Raw genomic sequence first — 15,287 nt, 5'->3', positions numbered from 1 at the left:
CTCTTGTGGGGCGGGGAAGGGGAAAGTCAGGGTCAAGGCCTAGTGAGTGGGTGTTACGGTCCTGCCACCTCTGCCCCACTTGGAGGGGCTGGATGTCCTGAAGAATTCCTGGCCAGTTCCTATCACTACTGTTCCTCTAGCTTATGCAGTGTTGTTTCTGGTTATGTACTGCTGAGGCATAAGTGGAGAGAGGGAAATAACTGACGGCCCCATTACCAAAAGAATCTTTATTCTCCAGCAGGTACACACACGCCACCATCCCTGGTCCTCGGGGCCACGCTGATCTGTATTCACCCTCAGCAGCATATCTCACTTTTTCTGACATATAAATGGAAGAGCCCCAAGACCAAGATCATTCTTCAAACACAAGTAGTCTCACACTCAGTTACTTCACAAATCCATTAGAAGTCAGGATTCCTATGTTTCTTGTACAGCCATGCGACAGAGGCCCAGCATTTGTGCGGTGTCTGTGGGAAGGGCAATCAGAAGCCAGTCATCTCCCTGCTTTGGGCAAGATGGCTTGATAGTTAGTAATTTCAGGTTAGATTGTCTGTCAGAACAGTGTAGGCCAGGATGGAGGGCTCAGCTGCCAGGGCTCCCCAGCAGAAACCTGTAGGCAAAAAGAATGTTGACAGCATTAGTGGTGAGGCTCATTTCAGTCCCATCTCTCCCCATGACCTAAAAACTCACCATTCTCCCCTGGCTGACACTGCTTCCTTACGCACCAGTCTCTTCTTGTCATCCAGGGGTTTGGCTAAGGCCCGGATCACCTGCAGTTTGTACGGCAGCAGCTGTGGAGTTAGAGGAGCTAATCTTAGCCTTGTTCAACCAAGACAACCAAAAAAGCTGCTCTGACTCTACAACTAATACTCTTCCTATTCTTCTTTAGTGATTCCAGAGAATGCTATGTGGCAGGCTGGCCATTATATTTTAGGGTAGTCAGGAGATCCTTGCCTATCTGTACCCTACAGTGCATATCTCAGTCACACAGCAGGGTAGCCAGTCCCTCTTGACTAAGGCAGAAAGGTACCTCTGGCTCTTCTAAGAAGCTTCCAAGCCAGAGAGGGACATCTGCGGTACTCACCACGGGGGTGGGCAGGTGAGTAACAGCGTGCATACACTGCAGTGCAGCGATCCGGACAGCCTGGAACACAACCATAAGGAGGTGAGGGGAGACCCACGAATGGGAGATGTACAGGCCAAAGAGTTGTTCAGGCTCAACGCACCATGGAAGGGCTGGAGCTGAGGTTTAAGAACTTGGTGACGAGGGTGTCAACGTGAAGACTCATTACTTGGGGTGCTTCCAGTAGAAGAGGCTGAAGGCAGCTGAGGGTGGAGAGCTGTACCACAGAGTCTGGGCAGGACAGGGCCTCCAGCAGCAAGGAAAGCAGCTAAGGGGCCACAGGAAAGGTGGGATGACCACATCTTTTGATGAACCTGCCTTTCCTCCCCTTTCTAGCCCAGCTGGGGGACAATGGCTTGGTCCCTGCTTAGAGGCTGTGACCGCAAGGCTTACCGTGGGCAGCTCCGGCAAGAGCACAGGCTTTGGCAGCCTGTTAAGTACATGAGACAGACCCTTCAGGTAATTTGGCTTCACATCTGTAAAAAATGGAAAAGCTTAGGGGAAAAACTGGGCTCAGACAGAGAGCTTAAGAATTCAATTCTAATCTCTGGTGAAGCTGGGACATTAGCCTACAAAAAGTTTTTTTTTTTTTTTTTTTTAAAAAGCCCCTCAAGCTCAGAATAGCCAAGATATGCCAATCAAAGGAAAAGAGTGGGTCAAGAATCTAGATGTTCAGCGCTTCAGGTACAGGTCACACTACAGCTCTAAAGAAGCACTCAGGTCCTAAATTATTTTAGAGACTGTGGCCTGACCAATGGAGAGGTCTGTGTATTTGAGGACTTTCCTTTAGACTCTCCTCACCTCGAGGAGCAGCATGGAAACCCCGGACCAAAGCAGGCACGTTATCCGTGAAGAACCGCTGGCGAAACATGATCCGCACTTCAGCATGGCCAGCACGAGTCAGCACATCAGTGCAGTCAGACATGAGCAGAGAGAAGCCATCAGCTGCTGCTGGGCCTAGTTCTGGATCACTCAGGAGGCCCATGAGCTGGAGAAAAGAGAGCCTTTGAGGTACATCAGCGGGGAAGAATCTTAAATACCCAAGAGGAGGACAGTAGTCATTTTTGGGAAGAAGAGGATCGACAGGGAAGTTCCTGTTTAGGTCCTAGGTTCTGCTGTCTTCAGCAAGGACTTACCCGGTCTGTAAGGCAGGAGCTGAGAGGATGATATCTGAGCACTAGGGCCTTTGTGACCTGTTATCAGAGAGAAAGAGAACAGTCAGGGCATGACACTCAAACCCTGAGAAGCATGCATGCGCTTCAGGGTTAAATGGAGAAATTCTTTTTAACCAGACCAACTGCTCTGTCTAACTGGAATCCACTCCGACTCCTTACCCAGAGAAGCAGTGTGAAGGCCTGACTACGATAGGGCCCAGAGCTCAGCCCAGCCTCCACTTTGTCCACAGCCAGCTGTAGGAATTCATCCAGCTGTTGCCCTAAAAAGGAGGGAGGAAATGCTGATGCAGATGCTACACATGTCCGTTTTACCAACAAAGGTGTAAGTCATTTAAATGTAGAAGCCATTAGAAAAAAACCAATATTGTTTTGGTTGTGGATTTGGCCCACTCAGCTCTAGGACACCAGCACAAGAGCCTGGTATTTCCATAATGTAGGGATGCTGGCATTCGAAAAAGAGTTGTCTACTTCTAATAAAGAATTACCCCTAAGGGCTTCCCTGGTGGCGCAGTGGTTGAGAGTCCGCCTGCCGATGCAGGGGACATGGGTTCGTGCCCCGGTCTGGGAAGATCCCACATGCCGCGGAGCGGCTGGGCCCATGAGCCATGGCCGCTGAGCCTGTGTGTCCGGAGCCTGTGCTCCGCAATGGGAGAGGCCACAATAGTGAGAGGCCCCCGTACCGCAAAAAAAAAAAAAGAAAGATTTACCCCTAATAGCTCTTTGTAGGGAATAGGATGACAGAACTAGATAGAGCACTCTGCTTGAAGCCCTTATCTTATGTCCTATAAAGCTTTGCCCAACTCTGGTCTTGACTCTTGTCCCACGGGCTGTCCCTTGGAAAGCCCTATTACTGATATATTAGCTAACTTCCTTTAAAAAGAGAATGAGAACTAAACGTCAAGATTTCATCAGAAGTTGATTCAGGGAGGCTCCCAACCCACAGCCTCACTCCAGTACCTGCAGGATGCTTGTTCAGAAGTCCTGCAAAGCACTTGGCAGCAGCAGTGGAGGAGAAGGGGCAGCTGTGGCAGCAGCTCAGCTCTAAAAGTTCCCGCATGAGTTGGTTCAGCTGAGGGATTTCCACCTATAGAAAACCTGGCCATGTCAGGGACCCAGAAAACACTTGAACTCTAAGAGACACCCAGGAGAGAGTGGCGGCAGGGGCCAGGGTGGATGGGAAATAAATTCTCCAGTGGGAAAAGCAGAAAATCAGCTTAGCTTGTGACAGATTTCAGCCCAGAAGTCACCCAGGATCCACCTCCCCTGGTCAGGGTTAAACTAGGGTACTCCCCAAATGTTGTGGTCACTTACATTTCGAGGCAGGGAGCAGACAAAGGCCATAAGCAGTGCAACCAGCCGCCTCTGCCCTGAGGAGCCATCCTACAGAGGAAGAAGAGCCTTAACAAGCCTGTCCTGCTAGCAAGAGGCTTGTCTGCCCTGAGGATACCCATCCCAGGTTAGCCCTAAAAATCTGAAGGACAGAAGTCCTAAGATTCTCCCCAATCTGATCCATCAGACCCTTACCTGGAATGGTTGGAATCTGCCAGGGAAGCTGTTTTCAGGCAGGAAGGTGATGTTGCCATCCAAGAAGAGGGGCACAATGTGGGCGACACTCTGGGCAGCCAAGCTGGAGGGAGAGCACTAGGTGTCACCGAGGAGCCGGGCTCTACAGCAGCCCTGGGGTTCCTGGTAGTCACTGAGTCCGTGGGCCAGAGCATGATCATTCACACCTTCAACAAATACTAATTCAGCACATATTATATGCCAGGAACCATTCCTGTTCTAGGCCTTGGTGCTACAGCAGTGAACAAGACAGATCAAATCCCTGTTCTCCTGGACCTTACGATCTAGCGAGAGAACTCAATGTGTATTTCAGAAGTGCTCCACAGGTGACTCTCATGCACATCTGCAGCTAAGAACCATTAGTCTCTGGCCCCCAGTCCATGATGCTAAAAGGCCCCTTCTTACTTTGCCAGCAAGACTTAACAAAACAAAAGCTGCCTCCATGTTTCAATCTGGGTAAAAGGACAGCTCAAAAGGAAGTTATTGCTGCTTCTTCCCAAGAATTCTGTCCTCCCTGGGATCAAGTCACATCCATGATTATACTCACTCAGGGCTCAAGTGGGTGGTGGCAGTGCCAATGACAGACACCATGGCGGCCAAGACCTCATCCTGCAACAGCACTTTCTTCAGAACTGAGTGCTCCTTCTCTGCAAAATCAAAACACACACAATCACAGGCCATGACTGTGGCTCAGACGATTAGGTCCTGTCATCATCATAACTCTGGGCCTTGACTCTAGTTACAAGAGGAGCAGTTTTTAAACCGTCCTCTAGTAGTGCTGTAGCCCTGAGAAGCAGCAAGGCACCAGAAGTAGGAGTGTGTAATGCAGGCCATAGGGAGCTCCCGAGAACTTTGTGCAGTCCTTTTGACTGGGCAACAGTGGAAAATAAGGCTAGCTAATGTGAACATTCTTAACATCAGAAATGTTAGTCTTTTCAAAAACTTAAAGGTAACATGGATTTATCTTCATGGGTCCTTTTATACAGCAGCTACCACACATACATACATTACTGTTGACAAGCACTGCACATTAACTTATTTAATCCTTACCAACTACCCTGTGATATAGATATTACTCTCTATCAACCCCATAAAGTGAGGAAACAGAAGCTTAGAAAGGCTATCTTCATCTAAGTTGGCAAGTGGTAGAGTTGACCACGAAACCCAACCAGGTCTGCTTGACTCCAGAGCCTAACTCTAACTAATCTAATTACACAGCAACTAAGGGGGGAAAAGTGTGCATCCTTTTGAGTGTTGCTAACACTAGTAGATTTTGGTTCCTGCCGAAGGTCAGCTTGGCACCCTCTGCTTGAAGTGAAATCTCATGTGGACACAGGATTCAAAAGAAGCCTCTGCTGGTACAAAATGCAATACCAGTGATACCCCGAGGGTGGCAGTGCTGTTCAACACTAGTGGAAGGCTGATTCGGGAGGAGGGACGGGTGAGGTGGAGGAAGTTACCTGGCATGGAAGCCTGCACAGCCAAGGCAAGCAGGCAAGGTATAGCTGTCTGATGGAAATACCAGCAGCTCTCGGGGTCTTGCTGGCATTTTTCTGCCACCTGCTGGAGACTCTGACAGACAGCAATAACTTCACTTGTTCCTGCAACCGTATTCCCTGTGTGGTGAGAAAGTTCTCTGTAAGGTTTTCTTAAAAGCACTTCCAGGTCTGTCACATACAGAATATGGGAAGAATAATCGAAGACGAGTAACTAAAGAGACCAAGAGTGTCTTATACAGAGCCAAGTCATTTTATCCAGGAGCTGAGACCTGCCCAGCCAGCTCTGCAACAGAAGCATTCATACACAGCTGATCGTTGAACAAGGTGGGGGTAAGGGGAGCCAACCCTCCTGTACAGTCGAAAATCCACGTGCAAGTTATAATGGTCCCTCTTTACACAGTTCCTCCATATCTGCAGTTCTGCATCTGTGGACTCAACCAACCACAAGCATATTGTACTATAGTTTTTACTACTGAAAAAAATCTGTATACGTGGACCTGTGCTGTTCAGACTTGTTTTGTTCAAGGGTCAGCTGTACATTCTCATTTAGTTTTCATAACAACTCTCTTAGAAATATCATTTTCCCCATTTTATAGAGGAGGATGTGGAGGCTCAATAAATTACCAGTGGTTTTTCCAGGGTAACAGTGAAAAAGTCAGGAATCAAACCCAGGCCACGCTCTGAGTCCAGTGTTCTTTCTACTTTACATCAGGTGCTGGATCATCCACAAAGGGCTGGGCAGTACAGAGTGGGGCACTCAGGGAATTAGTGAGGTTCTATGGTGTGCATGCACAGGTTCACAATAGCAATTGCTGCTGTCACTTATGAGGAGCAGTGCTTCTCAAACTCCAGGGTATGTACAGGTTACTTGGAGATCCAGTTAAAATGCAGATTCTGATCAGTGGCACCTGAGATTCTGCATTTCTAATAAACTCCCAGATAATACCCGTGCTGCTGGTTGATGAACCCTATTTTGAGTAGCTTGGCCTTACAGTGGAGCTTTTCTTAAAAATTTTTATTTATTTTATGTTTTTATTTTTGGCTGCGTTGGGTCTTCGTTGCTGCACGCAGGCTTTCTCTAGTTGCGGCGAGTGGGGGCTACTCTTTGTTGCGGTGCATGGGCTTCTCATTGCGGTGGCTTCTCTTGTTGCAGAGCACAGGCTCTAGGTGCGTGGGCTTCAGTAGTTGTGGCGCGCAGGCTCAGCAGTTGTGGCTCACAGGTTCTAGAGTGCAGGCTCAGTAGTTGTGGTGCACGGGCTTAGATGCTCCGCGGCATGTGGGATCTTCCCGGACCGCGGCACAAACCCGTGTCCCCTGCATCGGCAGGCAGACTCTCAACCACTGCGCCACCAGGGAAGCCTGGCAGGCGATTCTTAACCACTGCTCCACCAGGGAAGTCCCCAGTGGTGCTTTTCAATGGCCTCCGTGCGCATTCTTAATAACTGTTGCCCAAGTCTCATCCCTCCTCAGAGGCTGAATCAGTTGGACTAAGACCCACGCATTCAGCGCTTTTTAAAAGTTCCCATGTGACTCTTACTATAGCCACCACTGGAACCACTGCTTTAGAGGCATCAACTCCAAACCTGACTATGGTTCTGCCTTCAGCCCAGTTCCTTGAGGACTGTTCCTGGTAGTTACCTTTGTTCATCTGGCGGAGATGCTGCAGCAGAAGAGGCAGGGTCTCCTTGACAATACTGGCATGTGTGGATATAGCTGACAAGGCTTGCAGACAGCGCCGATGCCGGGAGCATTTGGTGGGCCCATCTCCTCTAGCCAAATCTGACTCCTCTGAAAGCAACCCAGGAGACAAGGTTTCACTGTGTGATGGCAAGCATGAAGGCCCCCAAGCCTCCCTGGGAAGGGGTAAGCCACGGAAGATCAGAGACACATACCTATACACAGCTCCCCAGCAAGCTTGGGCACTAGGTGGCTGCTGAAGGCCACAGGGTAGAGAGTGGCCAGGGTTCCTGATGCTTCCAGTGCTGCCACCCTGCCGGGGCACAAGGCAGATGAGCACTAGCTGAGCCTTGGTCCATGGCTCTCTTGCCTAGGCCTGTCACTAGGCAGATTCAGGAGTGTGGGCTTCTGAGGCCACCTTGCTGAAGAGTAGGATTCCAGTACTTACACCACTAAGTTGGACCAGGCTTCTTAATGCCCAAGAAAAGAGAGCATTCCCACACCTCCAACCAGGGAGCAGCCAGAGCCAAGCATGGGGCCCACCTCCCCTACGGAAAGCCATGGGTCGGAAGCACAGAGCCCCAGAACAGCTTGCTCGATCTCGCTGCCTTATATTCTCACCAACTCTGGGAATCCTCCTCCAGGAAGCTCAGTCTGTATAGATGACCCACTGCCAGCTCCAAGTCCCCAGAAGACAGGAGATCTGTACAGGAGGGAAACATGAACCTCACCTTTCTTCCCCTGCAGCCATCACAACCCTTCCTAAAGTCCTATAAGAAGTCCCAAATCATCCAGAGTTGTAGTGAGAACCAGGGAATTAAGATTGCTCTTCACTTAAGACAGAAAATCACAAGAAAGGGACCAATACTCCTATCTTTTCTCTTTCCCTTTAGCACACCTGGCTGGGCACCCAAGACTGTGAGTGTACGGATGCCAACAAGCTGAAGCTGGGTGCTGGGGTCCGTCAGGGCCATGAATACCAGTGAGCACAGCTGGTCCTTGAAGTCACTCAGAGGCCTTTCATCTAGGAAGAGACAGAGTCCAGGTTAGAGGGAAATCCTATTCAGAAGTGATGCAAAGATAACCTGGGACAGATTTTTTTTTTTTTTGCCGTGCTGCGTGGCATGTGGGATCTTAATTCCCTGACCAGGGATCGAACCCGTGCCTCCTGTGGTGGAAGCACAGAGTCTTAAGCACTGGACTGCCACGGAATTCCCGGGGCAGATTTAAAGAATTTAATCCATTGGGTATCTGGGAAGTACACTAGGAAAGAAATCAACAGCTCTCAACTGTTAAGTGTTCTCTTGGGCTACATCCTCAGAACAACAGGTCCACTGTTCTAGACTACTTCTCTGTAGCGCTCTTTGCCTGCCATCCTTTATAGGGCTATAGTGCTCAGCAGCCCCCAGGATACCACATCTAGAAGATGGCCTCACCCTTGTCTTCATAGCTCCATTTCTGTTGCAGCTTCAAGAAACCCAGGATCATTTCAAGGATTGTCCGCCGCTGGTTGCTCTGTAATGTTTTAAGGGGTATTCAAGTCTAAAAATACTTTATTTTTAAAGGATTTCAGTCCTGCTACTTGCAGAATTGGGGAGAATTATCCTTTTACATAAGAGTGTCAGGAAAAGAGTGAACAAGGGAACCAGCAGCAGCTAATGGGAGCAAAACCCGAGATCTACTATATCTAGGCCCAAGCTCAATGCTTAGCGCTCTCTCTGTGAGACAGCGATCCTGGCAAGGGGTCCCATCATTTCCCCAACAGATTCTGCTTCCTTACCTGACTGTGCTTGTGGAACTGTTCCAGCAGTAGGGGCAGCACGTTGCTGGTGATGTGGTCACAGGCCCGGGCAGACGCACCTGCAGCCGCCTGCAACAGTTTGGCACTAGGCCACACCAGTTTCATGTCTGGTTCACACAGATGGTGCCTGCAGTCTAGAAAGGCAGCACATCACAGACCTAGGGAGTAGGCTGAATGTTGCCTGGTTCCCCTGCAGGCCATAGAAGTTGGAGGCTGAGCCCTGGGACAGTTGGCTAGCAGTTACCACTTAAATTGCTTTCAATTCAAAGCAGGGCTCCAGCACCCAAATCACTGAACATGGGGGCCACTCATGAAAGGTCACTGGCCTTAAGGAATTTCTCTGTTGTGCTCACTCCCCTTTCTAGCTGCCATGGCCCCATTACCCTGTAGAATGTTGCTAAGGAAGGAGTCAAGGAGGTCCTCAGCATCAGCCCTCAGCACAGAGCGAGACAAACACGCAGTCAGGGAGTTAAGGGCTGCCAGGCCCTCGGCCTCTACCCGCTCACTTGCCGTCTGGAACACCTGTCAGGGAGGGATCCCATGGCTACTGAGGTGAGCCTGCACCAGGTGAGACCCCACCCACCTACTGCCTATTTCCTTTGCGGGGAGGGGGTGGTGAGAACCTTTGGGGCACAGCAATGGAAATTAACCCCCCAAATGAGTTTCTTCTCAATTGGTGTATTCTCACTAAGTCCTCAGTCCCACTAGGATTGATACACATACTTTTTGAGAAACTGAATACAACTTTGAGCAGTGGTTGTTGGGAACCCCTTTCCTAAGTCTCTTCCTCTCCCGCTCTACTCAGCATGACCTATGCTCCTTACCATGGAAGGACAGGAATTGGGCACTGTGCGAGAATGATCATGTGCCACGACCAAACAGCTGACCCTACCTTGTCATTCAACTAGAAGTATGCCCCCTTGCTCTTTTGCTGAATAACCAAGCACAGCAACAGAGGGAAAAGGATACGGTGTGTTATTTCCCCTCGTGCCTGACAACCAGGAGTTAATGGTAGTGAGTTTATCTAAGTAACACTCACCTCTCTGCGGATAGAAGCCCAAAGGCTGGGGAGGAAGTCCTTTAGTTCCTTCTGTCCGTACACAGCACAGCAAGCATTCTGCCAAGGAAAGCACAGGTAATGGCTATCTACACACTCAGACTTCCTAGGACATGCAGGCCCCTCAGCATAATGGCACCTGAAAGACCCCGGCTCTCAGCAGTAAACCAGCAGGATTTCATAACCATCCTACCCAGGTCACTGAAAAGTAGGAGCTTGTCCTGACTGATGGAAAACAAGCATGAAGAGGGAGCCCTGGTCAGCCTTTCCTCAGCTGCCACTCAGTTACTACAGAACAAGACAAAATGCGACTGGGGGCTTTAGGTCAACATATAGGCCCGGATTCTGGGTATCCCTCTCTTGAGGCCAATGAACTATTCCCTGGCTCTCCAAGAATCAATTCATAATCCTTTAGCACCCCTAAATTGTCTAAAGACAGCTGGATCCTCAAAAGAGAACAATCACTCACCAGAGTCTGCAGAGAATCCAGCTTGGCACTCAGAATCTCAGAATCCACTTTCTCAATCAGCAGGGGGAGCAGGAACTGTGGGAGAGAAGGAAGAACTAAAGAGTGAGATATGGGTAGTGCTGCAGCCACACCAAGGCCAACCATGTCCTCACTGCCACCAGTTCCCAGGGGTAGGTGTTACATCAAGGAGCTATACTCGAGTCGAGAGTAGTGACTGTAAACCAACCTCCCTCTCAATCCATGGCCAGACTCCCAGTGACCTGAGAAGTGGGCTAGCTGGCAAAGCTAAAGAATTTCAAAAGATAGCACCAAATAGGGATTGGTTTACTATTTTAAATGAAGAGATGGTGAAGTTTTTTACTTCGAAGGTCTGAAGACACTTGCAAGATGCCATAACCTAAAATGTATACTGGAACTTTCTTTTCCCCCATGCTTTTACTGTTCTTTCTTCAGACCCTTCTGTGGGTTGAGGCTACATATCCTAACTTTGGCTAGACCCACCTCAGCAAATCGCGGTGTAGAAGCCAGCACAGCTCGAAGACTCAGGATGAGATCTTCTCTCTGGATACCATGGGGATCATTAGGTGGCTGGAAAAGGCAGAAGGGGGCGTGAGCTTGTATAACTCTTCAGACCACCCCTGGACACAGGAGTGAACCTGGCAACCCTGCAGAATAGGGTGAGATTTACACCCAATCTGGCAGAAGAAGTTTATGGTATGAGGCCCCAGCAGGAAGACTGCTTGCTCTTACATGTTCCTTGGGAATTTTTGTCTGTTGGGCATTTATTTTCTATCTGATCACACAGTTTCCATCTTATCTATCATCTCACCATTCAGAGATAAGCACCCTTAACTTTCTGGTGCAAGTTTCTTCTCTGTATATATACTATCATGACTATGTGATTGGTAGACGCTGTTTCCCTTTAAAATATATACACTTTTTAAAAATGTGATCTTTTGAATATATTTTCTGCAATCTATTTTTTCACTTAATACTAGGTACATTTTTTCATGTTATTAAATTATTTTTTCATAGCATTACTTTTAGTGGCTGATACTATTTCATTGTGTGGTTAAGCCACAGTTTATTTGGATAATCACCCTTTGATGGACATTCCTATTTTTTTACCATTATAAAAAGCTGTAATTCTGGCATTATAAAAACTTCCATGATTTCTGCGTCAAGAAGGCAGATTTTTTTTATTGAAGTATATAGTTGACTTACAATACTGTGTTAGTTTCAGGTGTACAGTAAAGTGATTCACTTATATACATATATATTTTTTTCAGATTCTTTTCCACTATAGGTTATTATAAGATACTGAACATAGTTCCCTGTGTTATACAGTAAATCCTTGTTGTTTATCTATTTTATATATAGTGGTATGTATCTGTTAATCCCATACTCCTAATTTATTCCTCCTCACCTTTCCCCTTTGATAACCATAAAGTTTGTTTTCTATACCTTTGAGTCTGTTTCTGTTTTGTAAATAAATTCATTTATATTACTTTTAGATTCCACATATAAGTGATATCATATAATATTTGTCTTTCTCTGTCTTACTTTACTCAGTATGATAATCTCTAGGTCCATCCATGTTGCTGCAAATGGCATTATTTCATTCTTTTTTATGGCTGAGTAGTATTCCATTGTGTGTGTGTATGTATACACACACACACACACACACACACACACACACACACACACACGCACCCCCCCCCCCCAACATCTTTATCCATTCATCTGTTGATGAACATTTAGGTTGCCTCCATGTCTTGGCTCTTGTAAATAGTGCTGCTATGAACACTGGGGTGCATGTATCTTTTCAAATTAGAGTTTTCATCTTTTCTGGATATATGCCCAGGAGTGGGATTGCTGGATCATATGGTAGCTCTATTTTCAGTTTTTTAAGGAACCTCCATACTGTTTTCCATAGTGGCTGCACCAATTTACATTCCCACCAACAGTGGAGAGTTCCCTTTTCTCTACACCTTCTCCAGCATTTATTATTTGTAGACTTTTTGATGATGGCCATTCTAACAGGTGTGAGGTGATACCTCATTGTAGTTTTGATTTGCATCTTTTCATGTGCCTGTTGGCCACGTGTATGTCAAGAAGGCACACTGAAAACATACATCAGATTTTCCTTTTCTCTTTAGAAACCCCACCAAAAATACAGTAAAGGGATTTTCCTTTCTTTTCTTTTTTTTTAAAGCTATAAAGCTAAAGGTTGACGAGAACAGGATAAGGGATGTTAGCAACAGAACTGTAGAAGGTGAAAAGCAGATGGATAAGAAGAAAATGACTTAGCAGAGCCAAGACAACAGAATCCTCAGTAGGCTTGGGGAATGCTGAGTAACTCCCCATATACACCAGTCTCCTCAAAAGGCTTCGCAACCAGAAGTACCAGGTACCTTTGGAATTGGGAGTGGGGTTCGAGAAGCAATCTGACCTCCAAGATTGCTTCTCAAGTCCTCCCTAGCTGCAGTAGAATCTGGAGGTTTAATTCTTTAGAGAGGGTAAGACAGAGGTCTAGTCTTAGAGACATAGGTGCAGCTGAGGGCCTGGGTGCTGAATCAAAAGAGGTCTAAGTGGGAATTCCCGGTGGTCCAGTAGTTAGGACTCAGTGCTTTCACTACCAAGGCCCGGGTTCAACCCCTGATTGGGGAACGGCACGGCAGGAAAAAAAAAAAAAAGTCTAAGTGATACAGTTTTGAGAATTGAGACTTTCCAACCCCTTCCAGCCCTATTTGCTTGTAGCCAGACTTCTCCCTCTAGGCTGATCTAAGGTCTTTTTCTAGAAGAACCTGACTAGCCCAAGAGGAAGAATACACTGGGGGTTCCCAAGCTGTCCATGTAAGCCACTATACAGGGAAGTTCATCCTCAGCCAGCCCATTCCCTGTGCTCAGAGCTCCCACTCAACTTTATAATTCTCACTTTGAAACATGTGCAAACTCCCAAGGATTACCAGATATCTGAAGAAAGCCTCTAACCTGGAAATAGAGACCAAAAACAAAAAAAAAACTTGGAGGAAACAAAGACCACATATGTGGGGAGAATTTTCAAAAACAGTAAGAACGTAATTCATTCATGGATTAAATAAGAACAGAATGCTAAAGAAAAAAAGACCACCAGTCTTAACTTGGTGGTCCAGCAGTTAAGACTCCGAGCTCCCAATGCAGGGGGCCTGGGTTCGATCCCTGGTCAGGGAACGAGATCCTGCATGCCGCAACTAAGAGCCTGCATGCCACAACTAAAAGATCCTGCATGGTGCAACTAAAGATCCCGCATGTGGCAACAAAGATCTTGCATGCTGTGACTAAGATCCAGCACAGCCAAATAAATAAATATTTAAAAAAACAAAACAAAAGACGTTCAAGAGATCATCAAAAATGACAATAAAAGGCCCTGGGAAAATGGATAAAGAAGATGTGGTACATATATACAAAGGAATATTACTCAGCCATAAAAAGGAATGAAATTGGGTCATTTGTAGAGACGTGGATGGACCTAGAGAGTGTCATACAGAGTGAAGTAAGTCAGAAAGAGAAAAGCAAATATCGTATAATAACGCATATATGTGGAATTTAGAAAAATGGTATAGATGATCTTATTTGCAAAGCAGATATAGAGACACAGATGTTGAGAACAAATGTATGGATACAAAGGGGGAAAGGGGTGGGGTGGGAGGAATTGGGAGACTGGATTGACACATATATATTATTGATACTATGTATAAAATAGACAACTGATGGGAACATACTGTATAGCACAGGGAACTCTACCTAATGCATTGTGGTAACCTAAATGGGAGGGAAGTCCAAAAGGGAAGGGGATATCTGTATGTGTACGGCTGATTCATTTTGTTGTGCGGTGGAGGCTAACACAACATTGTAAAACAACCATACTCCAATAAAAATTAATTAAAAAAAAAAGGTCCTGGGAAATTCAAAGCATGAGAGCAGAAATGAGAAACAAAATCAATAGAAGGGGTTAATAGGAGATGTGCTAGTCCTGGGCCTTTCTGCCCTCAGAGCCATTCCTTGGGCTGACCACTGCAGGCTACATTTCCCAGGCTCCCATAATGGCCTGGGTTCAGCCAACGGGAAGCACTTGTAGAAGAATGCAGGTCAGAAGGAAAGGAAAACCCAGGGCATTTCTTCCCATTTCTCCAATTTAGTGGGCGCTTTCAGCATTGGCAGCATCTCCTCCATGGCTCCAGCTTCTACTGATAGGCCTATGTTTTTGTCATACTCTCAGCCCCTGAGGTCCAGTAACATCAACTCTTCCCTTTGTCCCTCCAGCCTAGGGGTGATAATGGCTTCCTGCTATTGATAGGTTGCCTCACTATCCCGTTTGGCTTCTCAGCTTTCCCATAACTTGTAAAAACAATTTCCTGCATTAAATTATTTCTGTTTTAAATACCAAAGTGGTTTCTGTTTTCATGCCTGGACTTTGACTGACAGAAAAGATAAAACTGTAGAATTTTCTTATAAACTAACAAAAAGGGAGAGGTAAGAAATATGAAAGAAAAGTAGGAGATTCAGAGGTCTAACAGAAGACTGATAGGAGTTCCAAAAGGAAGGAACAGAGAAAACAGAGGGAAAGAAATCATCAAAGAAAGAATGCAAGAAAATTTCCCAGGACTGAAGGACATGAGTTTCCAGATTGATGGGACCTACCAAGTACCCAATACAATGCATGAAAGCAGACCCGTACTAAGGCACATAATTGTGAATTTTCAATATATTGGGGGAAAATAATCAAAACTTAAAAGCTTCCAGAAAAGAGGAAAAAAGTGACCATAAAGTTTTGCAAATCAAAAAGAATTTAGACTTCTTCACAGCAACTGAAAATTCGAGGTAAATGTAGCAATGCCTTCAATTTCATACCCATATTGTCAATAAGTGGGAGGAAAGAAT

General features: G+C 46.6%; 1 protein-coding gene across 3 annotated transcripts in view; it reads right to left on the bottom strand.

The window, feature by feature from the left end:
- Nucleotides 1–95: 95 nt before the first annotated feature.
- MMS19 (MMS19 homolog, cytosolic iron-sulfur assembly component) overlaps nt 96–15,287 on the bottom strand; it is a 32,227-nt gene continuing 17,035 nt past the window's right edge. Inside the window, exons 9-31 of one of the 3 annotated variants that reach the window (XM_060034354.1) lie at nt 10,866–10,952; nt 10,365–10,439; nt 9,878–9,955; nt 9,222–9,360; nt 8,818–8,972; nt 8,474–8,552; nt 7,936–8,061; nt 7,659–7,740; nt 7,253–7,350; nt 6,999–7,148; nt 5,322–5,477; nt 4,409–4,508; nt 3,823–3,925; nt 3,610–3,678; nt 3,256–3,382; nt 2,458–2,558; nt 2,260–2,316; nt 1,925–2,111; nt 1,517–1,599; nt 1,227–1,391; nt 1,085–1,144; nt 691–791; nt 96–610 (exon numbers count right to left, since the gene is read on the bottom strand). In XM_060034354.1, coding sequence (XP_059890337.1) covers nt 583–610; nt 691–791; nt 1,085–1,144; nt 1,227–1,391; nt 1,517–1,599; nt 1,925–2,111; nt 2,260–2,316; nt 2,458–2,558; nt 3,256–3,382; nt 3,610–3,678; nt 3,823–3,925; nt 4,409–4,508; nt 5,322–5,477; nt 6,999–7,148; nt 7,253–7,350; nt 7,659–7,740; nt 7,936–8,061; nt 8,474–8,552; nt 8,818–8,972; nt 9,222–9,360; nt 9,878–9,955; nt 10,365–10,439; nt 10,866–10,952 — 2,406 coding nt within the window. In that variant the 3' untranslated portion in view covers nt 96–582. Of the gene's footprint in view, nt 611–690; nt 792–1,084; nt 1,145–1,226; nt 1,392–1,516; nt 1,600–1,924; nt 2,112–2,259; nt 2,317–2,457; nt 2,559–3,255; nt 3,383–3,609; nt 3,679–3,822; nt 3,926–4,408; nt 4,509–5,321; nt 5,478–6,998; nt 7,149–7,252; nt 7,351–7,658; nt 7,741–7,935; nt 8,062–8,473; nt 8,553–8,817; nt 8,973–9,221; nt 9,361–9,877; nt 9,956–10,364; nt 10,440–10,865; nt 10,953–15,287 lie in introns of those variants that run through there. The other 2 variants (XM_060034356.1, XM_060034357.1) reach the window with 2 other exon arrangements.

This window comes from Delphinus delphis, chromosome 16 (assembly GCF_949987515.2).
Source record: "Delphinus delphis chromosome 16, mDelDel1.2, whole genome shotgun sequence".
Lineage (NCBI taxonomy): Eukaryota > Metazoa > Chordata > Mammalia > Artiodactyla > Delphinidae > Delphinus > Delphinus delphis.
The sequence above is the reverse complement of the archived record's forward strand: the minus strand, read 5'-3'. Positions and strand labels throughout refer to the sequence as shown.